At 33.2% G+C, this 15,365-nt stretch overlaps 1 protein-coding gene across 1 annotated transcript; it reads right to left on the bottom strand.

Annotated features, from left to right (window-relative positions):
* Positions 1 to 917: 917 nt before the first annotated feature.
* LOC110865666 (glu S.griseus protease inhibitor) lies at positions 918 to 1,524 on the bottom strand. Its single transcript, XM_022114995.2, has 2 exons — positions 1,424 to 1,524; positions 918 to 1,339 (listed from the first exon to the last, which is right to left on the bottom strand). The coding sequence occupies exons 1-2, from the start codon at positions 1,467 to 1,469 to the stop codon at positions 1,146 to 1,148; spliced, it is 240 nt and encodes a 79-aa protein (XP_021970687.1). The 5' UTR covers positions 1,470 to 1,524; the 3' UTR covers positions 918 to 1,145.
* Positions 1,525 to 15,365: the final 13,841 nt, after the last annotated feature.

The raw sequence follows: 15,365 nt of genomic DNA, 5'->3' as shown, positions 1-15,365 counted from the left end.
ATTGATTAGTTTCAAGTTGGTGATTATTCGTGAATATTGCAGTTTTGCAAATCAGATGAGGAGTCGTGAACTATGCAAACAAAGACCTGAAGATTCATTTAAGGGGGAATTTGTGCATAATGAAGATAATGATGTCCGGATTATCAATCAAGGGAGAATCAATCAAAGATTTCAAGATGCCTAATTGAAGCTGCAGTATATTCAAAATATGGCTCTATGTTTTCAAAGACACGATTCTACAGTGACGGCCAAGGGGGAATCTGTTTGTGCATATTTCGTATGTCCGCCACTGTGCGAATAGGCTAGAGAGAGCGTGTGTTGAATATTGTATAGTGTATAGAATAGTGTGAAAATGGACAAGGTTTTGTGATGAAAATGTACATTCGTACGGATAGAGTCTATCCGTGCGAATGGACATTAGATCCGTCTGTAAAAGCCCATTCGTCCCTAAGGTTCATTCGTTGTTAAACTCCATCTGCACGAACCTGTAATCGCAGATGGACAATGCCTATATATAGGGATGAGGGGTTTCTCATTTGGATAAGCTTTGGTTCCCAGAGAGGAGATGCTGTCCAACTGGTTTCGCGGTATGTAACTTCAAATCATTGAATGGAAACCAGTTTATATTAACTTGTTTGGTGTTGATTCTCTTCTACTCATTTCTTATCAATAATATTCCACCGAATCGGTTATCTCGGGGTCAAAACTCCTTCAAACCTGCCGGATCCTGGACTCTCACGCGTGGCTCAAATTCTATTCATTTATTATATAATAGATTTACATATGAAAACACAAGGTTTAATAGTTTATGCATCTATGATTTATATTTATTTGAGTTGTTGGATATCAACGGGGTTTAGCCCAACTAAATTACACTCATCTACTTCAACAAATAATGGACATCTATAAACGAAGTATAAAACAAACAAATAATTAAATAAGTGATAGATATGATACATTGATACTCATACACCACACTTTTTATTTATTAAAGCATTCAGCCATCATACATTTCTTAGCCACGAAACACCACAAACCTTGAACAACAGTAGTCAAAAAATATATAAGGAGTACACGCCATATATATTTATTTATAAAGTTTTGATATGACGATCATGCTTAAAATTAACCAGCCTTTAGCTCGGTCAAGTAATGATAGGCGTTCGAATCACCACTCCCTTATCATTCACCCACACCCATACACGCTCGCACGAAAAATTCCTAGGGGTGGGAGTTCCATCCAATATCACGATAGCATTAACCAGTGGATTCTCTTTCTCAATTGTAGCCGCTGCCGCTTCTCCTTTTGCCCCAACAAGCTCGGGCCATGAATCCTTTCCTGTATTAATCATCCAAGCACAAACTTTATTCATGAAATCATATAAAATAACTTAAAGAAGTTAGAAGAGAGCAATTAGATTACCTTTACAGCCTGATGATGACATTCTTGATTGTGCATTGAAGAACATGGAGCATATGGGGTTATATAGGGTATTGGTTGTACATTGAGTTACGTATTGTGCTTTCTGCGTTTTGTTTTTTTCAAATGTTCCCACTTGGGTTGGCAAAAGGATAACCTTCATTAGTTGAAAAAGTCAAATTTGCTGTATAGTGTGCTGTATTTGTTGACTTTCAACATTTTCATAATATACACACTAAAAATGTGGGTTTTAAGTCTAGCCGGCATCCAAAGAAAGGTGCTAAGCTTCCAAATGCATTGTCTTAGCTGGGACTTTCGCCAAAAGTGCACGCTTCGCCATTTCCGCCACCTCGCAAAAAAAAGTGTGGGCATTTAGCTGTCTCAACCGATTCACAAAAAATTGTAGACTAAATCTAGTCATCTAATCTCATCTCAACCATCTCGTCAAAAGTGGAGACCAAATACACGACGTTTCAGCCGACAAAGCTGATGCAACAGCTTTTGATATCTGTTGAAATGAGTCTGACTACTTTGATGAAGGCTAAATTACATGTCTATATATCGGGAAAAAATCATGTCAATATGATTATTAGGGTAAATTTTCCTAAAACGTGGGAGAAATTGGCTAACATTAGGTAGAAAAATGATCAGGGTAAAAAAAATACAACATACTCGAAATTTCACAGAGGAAGACCTTAGATTTTTCATAAGAACTTATGTTTATGCATCATATGCCTTTGTGTATATCGTTGTATTTTGACAATAGCCCGACACTATGATAGGGAGAACACACGATAAAAAGTAAATTCATATGCTATCTTTTAAAGAATAAACAAGTTATAACAACATTTTTGTAGTATAAACAGTTGTAATAGATCATGAACAAGTTAAAGGCTTTCCCAAGTTCTTGATGAAAAAAGTAGTGGTAAATTTTCCAACACAATTTTTTTAATTTGAATGCGTGATTGATCAGGATTTCTAGAGAACCTCAAATTTGACGGGTATTAATTTCTAATAATGTCAAAACCACCTAAAGTTTTTAAGATTTTATAAAGATATCAAAATGTCAAAAATACATAAAGTTTTTAAAACTTTATAAATAGATCATATATCAAAATACTTAACATTCAAATTACGTACATTAGAATTTAACTTTATTTGTTTTCCTTAAACTTATTTATAATATTATGAACTCTACATTATCTTACAATTTTGAATGAAAACTTTGACAATGTACCATTGTCACGAATATCGGTGTTGAGTATAAGAGTTTTTCACTAATAACGTAAAAGGATGAAAATTCAAAAGCATATCTTAACCTTAATTAAAAAATCAAACGACCAAACTAAAAAACTAAAAAAGAAAAACGAAACAGTTGAGTAGTCAACATGCTACGTCTTTGCATGCAATTTTAGTTGTTAATAGGGCGGTTTAAATTGCTCGGCGCTAGACGCTCGTTGGATGCTCGCTCAGAAAATGTTCGGAATTTGCTCGTTCGATTCAGCTCGATTAAAAAAATGCTCGGTTCGGATTGGTTCGGTTTGTAGACGAACCGAGCACGAGCAAAGGTCCGCTCAGTTCGGTTCGGTTCGGTAAGCTCGATTTATATATATATATATATATATATATTTAAGTTTGTGCGTGTGTGTATCATTTTTAATGAAATGACTAGAGACCAACATTAACAATGTTTGGTCCAAGATCCAAATAGAGCTAATTGAAGTAATTAGAATTGAAATCCAATACCAATAGTCCATTATCCAATACTTAAATGTCCATCTGAGTAATTGAGTCAAAATTTCAAATAATAAAATGTGAAGTGTCGATCAATACTCAAGTCTCAACCTGCCACATTTGATTCAGAAGTGCAAGACCCTAATCAAAACCCCCCATTGGCCACCGTAATTCGATTTCTCCATCTCCACTCGCCAAGACGCCAACTCGTCAAGGTTTTGCTTTGACAACTGGCAAAAATAATGGTAATTCCGTACAACTTAAACACTTGATTTAACGTTTAATTTCTCTCGTTACGATTTAATTATTGCATGATTAGATCGTATAAGTTCTAGCAATCATGGGACATGGTTAAAAATGCTAAACAATATTAACACAATCGCCAGGTCGCGAGAAACCGCAAACTATGTCCTAATATGTTGGCAAAATGCTGAAAACACTATTCACCTGAGCACACTATTCATGCCAGCTAGTTCTGAAAACTGTCAAAACGAGCAACGAAGGGCACAGACGCACTTGGTAGATGGAATACAAATAAAAATCCCGAATTAGGGGCACTGAATCATTAAAACACTTTAAACTTCCACAAAACACGTGTCGTTGAAATTCGTTCGAACCGCGCCAAATTATAACAAAGAAATAAAATGTCTGCGGCACTAAAATTCAGCATTTTAATGTCCGTAGAACTTGTAAATAATATTTTACATCATAAATAAGCTTAGGGATATCAACGGGATACTCGAAACATAAACTCCCGGTGGTACGCCGTAACTTTCACACATTGTCCGAGTTCTAGTCGATAGGCACATCAAATATATTTCTACCATCCAATCTCCTAAACAAGAATGCTAGTGAACTAGTTAGCGATATTTAGGCGTCGCAAACGCCTTGAATAAACGCTATGGTGTTGATGGTAAATTAGAACCCTAGCTCCCGGTACTACACTACAACTTTTGTATATCACCCGATATCGAACCGACGAGCGAACTAGTGGTATTTTTACCATTCAAAACCTATACCCACTAAACTAGTAAACTAAGTAGAGTTCATTTAAAACCATAAACTATCATTAACACCCTAATTAAACCCACTTTGTTTAAATGACTAAAATATCTATCTAGTTTATAAATCATCACATGTTATAATAAAAAAAAAATTATACAAACCATATCCTAGCCTCGTCATTCACGGTCATAAGGGCCCACAAACAATCACCATACTTGTGCTAGAATTTGACATGGGAAGTATGGTTCAAGATTATGATCTTTGACTAGTGAAGACCAATGAGATTATAACCATACCTTTTCACATTAACTTCCATCATTTCTTATAACATTTCCACAAACCAACAACCTTCTTTCCTCCCTCTTGGTTTCGGCAGCCCCCAAACCCCCCAAACCCTTCACTTTGATCCATTAAAACCACTATTTTAACCCCACAGACTCATTTCAAGACCATCTAAGGAAGGTGCATGCATGGAGAACACTTAGGGCCTTGTTTGGAGCTTAATCTCTTCTAAATCATCCTCTTAAAGACACTTGCAAAGTTGTAAGCCACTAACTTATCATTTTTTAAGTTTGTTATTACATATAGATTACAAAAGTACTTGTTGATCATCTTGAGGATTAAGAAAAATTTAACTTAAAACCCTAAACAAAACTTAAACAACTTACTAATCATGGAGTATTATGTGATTATTATGTGTTTTAGAGTTAAATAAGTTGTATGATCATGTTAGTTTATATTAGAGTAGGATGTTTAGTCATGAGATTATGATGATCATGTTGTTTATTATGTGTAGTACACTAGATTAGTGTTGATCTTGTGAGATTAGTCTCAAAAATATGATTTAAACATTTAGGGGTTTAAATCAAGAAAGATCATCACCCTTAAACTCATGAGCTTTATATATATATGTGCTTAAACTTGAAAGATTAAAGACTTAAAGGAATAAACTTGATGATTAAAGACTAATAAGTGTGAATTTTTACTAAAAACAAGTGATTTAATAAATGGTTATGAAAACTACACTCAAAAGTCTTGGATTTCAAGACATAAAAGTGTTAGGATTTTTTTTAGAAACTTTATATATATAAGTGCTCATGATTTAAGAAAATAAGTGGTAGAAATTTGTTTACTTAAAGTTGTATTTTGAGGAGGTTAATACATTGATGATTATTTGGAAATTTAAAAATGGTTTTTAAACATGTATTAAATACATGGGAAAAACGCCATAGTTTAGGGAAACTATGGCGAAATTTTATAAAACTTTAATCGCGATTAAAATGAGATTAACGGGGTGATTAGCATGGTTAATCGTGATTAGTAACTTTAATTTCGATTAACGACCTTAATCGTGATTAGACGAACCCTAATGACGATGGTTAAGTCTTAACCATCCAAGAGTTTATATAAGCACAAAAAGATATTTTTTTAACATAAAAGTGGGTAAAGTTTTTAAATAAAACAATAAATATAATTTTTGGAAAATTATATATACATATGCTAAATACTCTATTGGTGTATATTACTTGTGTAATGTATGTATGTATTAGTAGTAGGAGAAATACATACCAAAAATAATACATATAATCCTTGCAAAATATACACTTACACCACGACGAAAACCTCACGAATACTTGCAAATATAACAACGGTCGCGAACCTTCACGCTTACTAAAAATATACACTTGTGTGATATCAAAACTCAAGGCACGAACATCGGACGACGAATCTCAAACAACGGACATCCGATGACACCTTTTGCTTTATCGACGAAACGATCAATTTCAACACAAAAATTATATAAACCAAACGTTATGACAAGTCTAAAATAAAATATTTTAGGCACTTAACATACAATACCAACAACGAAAAGCCGGAAAGTTTAATGCAAATAACACTAAGTATAGTTATAAAAGTCCTCGTATAATTAGTAAAAGTTTACCAAAAATGCATAAACATAAATATTGGGCTAAACAACTAATATGGGCTTAAAATAACATACGTATTGGGCTAGGCCCAACATCTTGAATACATGGGCAAAGGCCCATTCCATAAACACTAAATAAGCCCAAAACACTAAATCGTGGGCTAAGCCCAAAGTAAAATACATGTATAAGTTTTATAAATATATTAAAAAAAAAGAAAGTACATTATAAATACGGTATACCTACATGTAGAATACGGTATACCTACACGTATAAATACGGTATACCCACGCGTATAATACAGTATACCTACACGTATTATACGATATCCCTACGCGTATAATACGGTATACCTACACGTATAAATACCGTACCCGTACACATATAAAGCCCACAAATAAAAGTATACATACGGTATATGTATAAAGGACTCTAGTACATGACGATATACACACATACACTTGTTGAAGTGTACTCTCTCACTAAGGTTGTATACATACGACAACGTATTTCGACGTTAAAAATAAATATTTTTAACACTTTTACACTTATATTTGTCTAACAAATATAAAGTCATGAACCAATGTACATATGAAACAAGTGCCAACATATTACTAAAAATATACAAGTGTTCCAAAAACTATATGAAAATAATAAACGTTCAAGATGAACAACGAGTACAAGGTCTAGGAAAGACCGACGTGTCTAATGAGTTAGAACCCTTGTAGGTTGACTCACGCTTACGGAACACGGTTGCTAGAGCTTATTGCTGGACGCAATACAGTGAGTTCATGTCCCCCTTTCCTTTTAACGTTTTCGGTTTACAACTCTCGGGGGGAAATACATGTTAACAAGGGTATGATTAAGCTATGGAATGAATTCTTGGATCACGTGCGAATAGGCGCTAACTTAGGCACCATTAATCCTTTTAAGGACCACGGAACAGGGGATAGATCTATCGGGTACGGGCGAGCCCCACTCACGGTCCATGTGCGGCCACTTAGAGTGCTTTTGTGTCCCAGTCGAAGTGAATCGACACTTAAATCGTCTACCGGGTTGAGTGCTTCCTATGGCGACACACATATTAATGTCCTTGCAAAAAATTAATGATCAACATGTTCATAGACGCTTTACATACCTACTTATAAACTGAACTTTCAAATGTTTTTGAGATTCGTTTGATGCGCATTACACATAAAACACATGAACTCGCTCAACTTTTGTTGATGTTTTCAAACTCACATGTATTTCAGGAAACTAATGAAACTTGGGTGCTGGTGTTTACTATGAAGCTTTTGGAGTACAAGTCATCGATGTCATCCCTTTTGGAGGGTTTGGTCCATATATCTCATCTTCAATGAGATATAGGATGCAAAGCCTTATGTTTTAAACTTGTGTTGAACTCGTCTTTTGTAAAACTTATAACTTATGTCGTTTGGCATTTTAAACAAACTTATGATGTGTAATATTTTACTATGTCAATGGATGAACATCGTATGTTTTTATTCATGTAGTTGTTTACTTATATCGTATGCTACGAGAACTAATCAAGTTCATACCGCGCGCTTCCGCTAATGAACGGGTGTGACATTTGCTTCAATCGATTCATTCAATTTCAAACTTACGATAGAACAAGGGTATGTTTCAATCAGTCGACGATTTATCTTCCCGCTTAGTTAATCTTGGTAGAACCTAGTTGAGTGTTTTTGTATTACTTATTATTTGTTAAATTTTTACTTGTGTTCTATTGGACGAAACACCAGGGACGAAAACTACACTTTATTCTAATAACTTGCACTCCCATCATCACTTTCCTTATTTATTCTGCGACGCTCGATACTCGCTCGACGTTCGTTCGAAAAATGCTCGGCTCGAAAGACGCTCGCTCGACTTTGACTCGGTTGAAAAAACGCTCGGTTCGGTTCGGATCGATTTATAAATGAACCAAGCACGAGCAAAGATCAGATCGGTTCGGTTCGGCTTGTGAACAGCTTGTCAACATGCTACGTGTACACCGATTTGCATGCAATTTTCTTTGACCATCTGGGTGTGTAATGAATATATGTAATTATCTTATTTTAGAAAACATAAAATAGATAAACATTCAGCTGGTTTAAAAATAGAATAAATTATTATGTGGCTATCGCTCGTTAAGACCACGATATTTCTCCTATCAAGCCAACGTGGTATGGGAGGAGTGACGGAACCATATTTTCTTTTACTATGCAATCATAAAATATTAAAAAAAACAATCTATACTATATAATAAAAGAAACCACTTTAGGAATACTTGTCATTATTCTAAACCATCTACTCTTATTTAATTATAGATAATTATTATTTAATTAAAATTATTAAATTTAATATATATTTTAAAAATTTAAGAAATTACGGATAAAGTTTCATAAAATATATTATTATTTATTTATGGTACTTATTTATTTACTAATGCTCATTTTAATATTTTTTTTTGTAAGTATAATTGAAATAATCATACAGTTTAATATTTATTTGTATTAAATCCACGCTTTTTAATATTTATTTCATACAACATAGACATACAATGTATCCATGCAACCTAAACCTACAATTTATGCATACACCATACAACCTATAAACGCAAGATATACGTATGCATTCACCATATACATATAATCTGTACATACGACATGGATATACAGTCTATGTATAATCTATACTTAATTATAACATATATGAAGAGACATGTACCCGGATTCGATTATAATCGGGCCACGTACGAAGTCACTAAAAACGGATTTAAGGAATAAATAACCTTGCAAATAGCATGGAATATGACAACCAATAGGAAAAGAGATGTCAACATTAGTTGGTTACGCCCTACTAGATATCACACTGGCTGTAAAAAGGACATGTAACCATTATGGTATAAAACTATAAATAGTAGTGATGTCATGAAAAAATGGTAACTTGCATTATCTAATTAAACCTCATTCTCTTTGCTCATATTTTTTCGGAGAACTAATAATTTTCATGCTAGAACGTCGTCATGGAAGGAAATTGTTCATGTACGAGGCTGACAACGTTTTATGTTTTGCAAATTTAGCTCCTCAAGATAGTATGCAAATTTAGTTCGGATCTTGCTTCTTCAATATATTTTATATTTTATGAGACAAACGCTATTATGTTGAAATTTTGAAATTTAATATACTTATATATACATTATACCAATTTCAACTCTTTGTATATTTATTTGTTTCCCCACCTTTTAAGATGCAACTCATATCCATATATTTAAATTTTAAAGTTATATAATTTAAAAATTACCGATAATTTATACTTATCTAATTAATTTAAATATTTTTTTTGTAGCTATAAGTTTATATAATTGGCTAATTGCTATATGCCTAATCTAAACATTTTAACAATATTTTTAGAACAAATAAATTAAGACCACTATTATTTAAATAAAACTTGGGTTACTAAATGTATGTTCACGTCGTGAGAAAGTCGATGATACAATTGGTCTTCTAATCGATGGTTCAACTGCTTTGATATTTATAAACTTAACAAACATCACAAGTTTTGATCATACTTGACACAATTTTGTTTGGATATCAGAAAAGCGTCTTAAAATATCGTTTTATAATTGTTAAATCTTTGTTATTAATTATTTGATTTTTTATTTACTTAACCCGTGTAATACACGGGGTTATAACCTAGTAAATAAATAAAGTAAACAAATACCTAATAGATTTAGTCTCTTATTTTTTTCATAGCTTGAAATCGTTTAATCAAATTATCGTCTTTTACTTTATGAAAAAAAAACCTTTTCGACCGCACAAACATGGCATTGTTAAAAAATTACGGGCCCATTCGTTTGCGTAAATCCGTCTTTATAATCTTCAATTCGAAAAACATCTTTCAATGGTTGCGGTTGCAACCGGTAAAACCAAAGCTAGCTTCACTATCCGATAAACCAAAGGACAAGAACTATGTGTTCTCATTTCAACCATAAGACGTGCAAGATCACTTATTCTATTATATGGGCTTTATTTGTTATTACAATTTGGTCGTAATTATTTAGGCTTTATTACTAAACAGGTTTTGGGCTTAATGAATAAACTTAATGAATAATATCAAGTTTTATAATTTTCTCTTAGGGGTATCTTCGTATATGTTTTTTGGGTATGCTATGTATAATACTGAAAAAAATTACACTGCGAATATGAATACGGGGTTGAGCCATAGCCCGTGCTACGGCTCATTCTACATTGGTTCCGCGGCTGCTATCAAGCCCCCTTAATTCACCCTCCACACTTTCTAAAAGTAGATAAACATTTGGGTTAATGGATTTAAACACCCCCAACAATTATCATTTGGCCGATTGCACTCTCAACTTTGACTTTGGCTCACACCACTCGCAACTTAACACTTGGGTTGCTGTGTCACCCCGTCATTAAATAAAAACACTAACTGGGTCTAAAACAAAACAGAACAACTTCGATTTAGTTGAGAAAGAACGCAGCACAAGTTGTAGTTGAAACTTTTTTCGATTTACACTCTTTATTGTTCCTGGCGATTCTATTTCCACCCCCAAATTCACCTATTCTTTCCCAAGTCTCAACTACAGAGCCTAATAAGATTATTTAGTATACATGAAGTAAATCGCAAAATGGAGGCCTGGAAGAAAGGAGGCCCAAAGCTAGGGCTTTAGCAGCTTTAACCTTGAGCCGCCCTGCTGACACCCAAGCCTAATGCTCTGAAGCATGGTTCAAAAATATAGATTCAACACTAAAGAGGAAGAGGAAAAGTACCTGGTGGTCCGGCAGTGCTGAGAAGGTGATGCGGCGGCGCTAGGGAGGTGGTCCGGCGAGGTGGTGGCGTCAATTTAGGGTTTGGGGTTGGTGTGATTTGGGAGGGAATGTGTGAATCTCCTGCCCGCCAATGGTTTTGATAACCTTACATGCTCTAATAAAACACCAACCCTTAGATTGCTTAATGATCGAACGGCTAGGGGTTGATTAAAAAGGAGAGGACACGGATAGGACTTTTAGCGGCGACTTTTCAGAAGTCGTCGCTAAAGAGGTCGCCACTATTGCTAGTTTTTCTTGTAGTGATAGTAACTAAAAGATACAACCAAAACATAAAAGTAATGATATGACCAAAATGATGTTCACATGTGTTTTACAATGCTTGAAGACCATAAAAACAAATAGTGGTTCCAATAATAACGATACAGTACCAATGTTGTTCGGTCGAAATCGACAGGGAATTGATGTTGCTAAGACGGTGTCAGTTTTGTTAGTCATGGTAGGGATATGGTATCAACACTATAGTTTTGATAAAAAAATAGACACGTCGTGCATACTCAAAAAAAATTATAAAATATAGTTTTGATAAAAGTTATAATAAAAAAACAAAATATGTTTAATTAATATGATAAAATAAATAAAAGGTAGAAAAAAACGTATTAGTAAATAAAATTTGGTTTACATTCATCACAAGTTTCTTTTAACAGTTATAATAATAAATATTCACTCACTGTTCATTCAGTTTGATTTTTATTATATATAGATTTGATTATTTTGAAAATCCAACTAAAATATTGAACAAAGTTTTATGAATCGACTTTAAAAAGACGAAGTTCTATGAATTGCCTTTCAAAAAAATGAAGTTGTATGAATTTTCTTTAAAAAAACGAAGTTTTTACGAATTTTCTTAATTATATGAATTGCCTTTAAAAAACCAAGTTATATGAATTGTCTTTCAAAAAACGAAGTTAAAGATTTCGATTTCTACAACTAGAAATGCAGAGATTACTAGAATTGAAACTTTAGAAAAAAATTGTTTCTATTTCAAAATAAAAATATTTTAAGTAGTTCGTCTTCAGTTTTAGACACATATTTAACTTGTTCATCCATATATGAAGCAATTTATCTAATTGAATTATATCCAATCCTAAGTACATGAAAATATGGACGAACAAGTTGAATCTTTGTCTAAAATTGTAAACGAACAGCTTAAAACATCCCTATATTGAAACGTAAACAATTTTCTTTTAAGTTTCAAATCTAGTAATCTTTGCATTTCTAGTTGTAGATAATAGAAGTCTTTAACTTTGTTTTTTGAAAGACAATTCATATAACTTTATTTTTATTAAAGGCAATTCAAATAAGTTAGAATTTTTTAAAGGCAATTCATAAAACTTCGTTTTTTTAAGGCAACTCATATAATTTTGTTTTTTATTTCAAAGGCAATTCATATAACTTCGTTTTTTAAGACATTACATAAAACTTGGTTTGATATTTTAGTTAGATTTTAAAAATGATCGTATTATAGTAAACATAAAAATGTAAGAATGTATGTTCTCATATAATATGTTAATTAATATACCAATAATTTAAATAATCACTATGTGTCATCATGTCAAAGATTGTGTCAGAAATTGCTATTTGGGCAATTTAACGTATTCTCTTAAAACCTAATCATTGTTTCCTTACATTCCTAATCATAATCTCTTACATACTCTTACAAACCTTACAACAAAATGATAAATCGTCATTTCAAATGGAAATCACATTATTTGTGAAAAAAAATTCCATGATGACACTACCTATGAAAATACATTCACAAGGTGAGTAGTTCTGAAGAAAAAAAAAAAAACCCACCTCTGACTTGATCATATATATAGGTGTACAAATACAAAGGTTTGGGCTCTGTAACTTGCCTCCGATGTCGCTTGGTATGGGAAAAAAACAGGTTTGATATTTTAGTTAGATTTTAAAAACGATCGTATTATAGTAAACATAAGAATGTGAGAATGTATGTTCTCATATAATATGTTAATTAATATACCAATAATTTAAATAATCACTATGTGTCATCATGTCAAAGATTATGTCAGAAATTGCTATTTGGGCAATTTAATGTATTCTCTTAAAACCTAATCATTGTTTCCTTACATTCCTAATCATAATCTCTTACATACTCTTACAAACCTTACAACAAAATGATAAATCGTCATTTCAAATGGAAGTCACATTATTTGTGAAAAAAAATTCCATGATGACACTACCTAGGAAAATACATTCACAAGGTGAGTAGTTCTGAAGAAAAAAAAAAAAAAAACCCACCTCTGACTTGATCATATATATAGGTGTACAAATACAAAGGTTTGGGCTCTGTAACTTGCCTCCGATGTCGCTTGGTATGGGAAAAAAACAGGTTTGGCTTCAATGGCGTTGCCTCCCCCCCCCCCCCCTCGAATATTTTAGTTAGAAGTCACTACACCAAATATGAGCTTTGGTCATACTTGAGTTGAAAAAAAAAGTGTGGCAAAAGGCGTATGGTCACACTTTTTTTGTGAGGCCATAAGCCTTTTTTCACGTAGTGAGTGTAATATTTCCGATTTTTCATCCGAAAATTTTAAAATTATATAGGTCTCCCCCGCCAATTTTTTTACCTAAAAAACCCATGTCCCTTGTTAAAAATATTTATACATATTTTCGTATTGAGGTAAAAAACGGAAAGAACGGGCTATTAGTAAGTTTTATAATTGTTTATAAACTTTAAGTAAAGTTTGTTAGTACTTTATATATAAATAAAGTTGAGGATTCTTTTTTATGTTAAAAGTACTTATCATTTATCTTAAAGATCGTCGGACTGAGTTGTAATTCTTCGTCCAGTTAGGTAACATTTATCCCGAATCATTATAAATATTTGGTCTTTATTTTTGTTAAACAATATTTGGGCTGAAGATTATATAGTTTTATTTGGAGTTATTATTGTTTGACCTGACCCGAATCGAATATCCGAACCGAACATATAACCTGAAACATAGCGATAGGAAACAAATTTCACACCCTGAGTTTTGCGGAAGTGTATGCGTGTGACTTGATTGGTTCTCATTGCATTCGATTATAATAAACAACTATATGATCAAAATGATGTTCATCCATTCAAAAAGTTTAAAATATTGCAAACACCAGTCTTTTAAGTTTTAAGTAACACAGCCTCTGATTAAGTTACAAACCAAAAAAAGTGGATGACATCTAAACTTGAAATTTACATCCCGAAACAACACCAGCGCCCAAGATCCAACTTGTTTCCTGAAATACATGTACTTTTGAAAACATCAACAAAAGTTGACTGAGTTCATGTGTTTTGTATGAGTACAGATAAACTTGTAAACATTTGAGAGACTCCTTAGAAAACAGGTATGAAAAGCGTCTATGAATAGAACAATTAATGTTTTGCAAGGACATTAATGTATGTGAAGACATAGGGAGTACTCATTAAGAGTAGACTTTTGTCTTTGTCGAATATCCTCGACTGTGTCGAATTCCCCTCGACTATGTTAAATTCACCTTGACTGTGTCAAATTCCCTTGACCGTATCAAATCACCTTGACTGTGTCAAATCCCCTTGACCGTTGTCGAATCACCTCGACTGGGACACTAAATCACTCTAAGTGGTCACATAAGGACCATGAGTGGGGCTCAGCCGTACCCGTTAGATCTAACCTTTGTCCATGTTTCTTATGAGAGTTATTGGCATTTCAGTTTCAGTCTATGCTCACATGATCTAATAGTTCATTTCATAAGCAATTCATACCATTGAAACATACGTAACATGTATTTCACTCCCGAGAGTTATAAATCCGAAAACAGTTAAGAGAAAAGGGGGACATGAATTCACTAGTTTGCGTCCTGCTATCTCGTATGCCCAAAAGTCCTTCTATGAGTCGTGAACTTCTTCAAGATCCATCCTTATACTTCCTAGATCATGTGTTTAATCAACATCTAGCAAGGTTATTATGATGATCAACATGATAAACATAAGAAATCCACAAACAAGTTTCATACATACACTTAATCAACTTAGATTTCATGTTATTTAGCTTTATGTTAGTGATCATCTCCTTGTTTCTTCATGATCTTCATGTTTAACAAACTTACATATTCTTTTAAGCACCAAAATAAGAAGTAAAAATAGGATCAAAGAAGCTTACTACTAGCACTATGGCTAAGGAAGAACAAGAAGCAAAGGGATGAAGATTTGAGGTGGATAAAAGCTCTTGGTAGAGGTCCTTCAAGTTCCAATGCCTTCAAGCTTCTTAACTTAGTTCCTAGCACCCTTGAATCACCTTAGATTGCTTGTTTATGGAATGAAAATGGATGTAGTGGGTATGGGTGTTTGGGCCGTAAGCTAGAAGAAGGAGAGGAAGGGATGAAGTTGTGAAGAAGATGAAATGAAAAAGAATGGTTATCCATGGGTTTTTATAAAACTTCCTTCCAACA

The sequence above is a fragment of the Helianthus annuus genome, chromosome 1 (genome assembly GCF_002127325.2).
Source record: "Helianthus annuus cultivar XRQ/B chromosome 1, HanXRQr2.0-SUNRISE, whole genome shotgun sequence".
Taxonomy (NCBI): domain Eukaryota; kingdom Viridiplantae; phylum Streptophyta; class Magnoliopsida; order Asterales; family Asteraceae; genus Helianthus; species Helianthus annuus.
This window is presented reverse-complemented; position numbering and strand designations above follow the sequence as displayed.

Bases quoted from the DNA above. Each gene is read 5' to 3' on its own strand.
- LOC110865666 (XM_022114995.2), bottom strand. From the start codon at position 1,469: ATGTTCTTCAATGCACAATCAAGAATGTCATCATCAGGCTGTAAAG. The intron at 1,340-1,423 runs GTAATCTAATTG...TGATTAATACAG, and splicing joins GTCATCATCAGGCTGTAAAG to GAAAGGATTCATGGCCCGAG.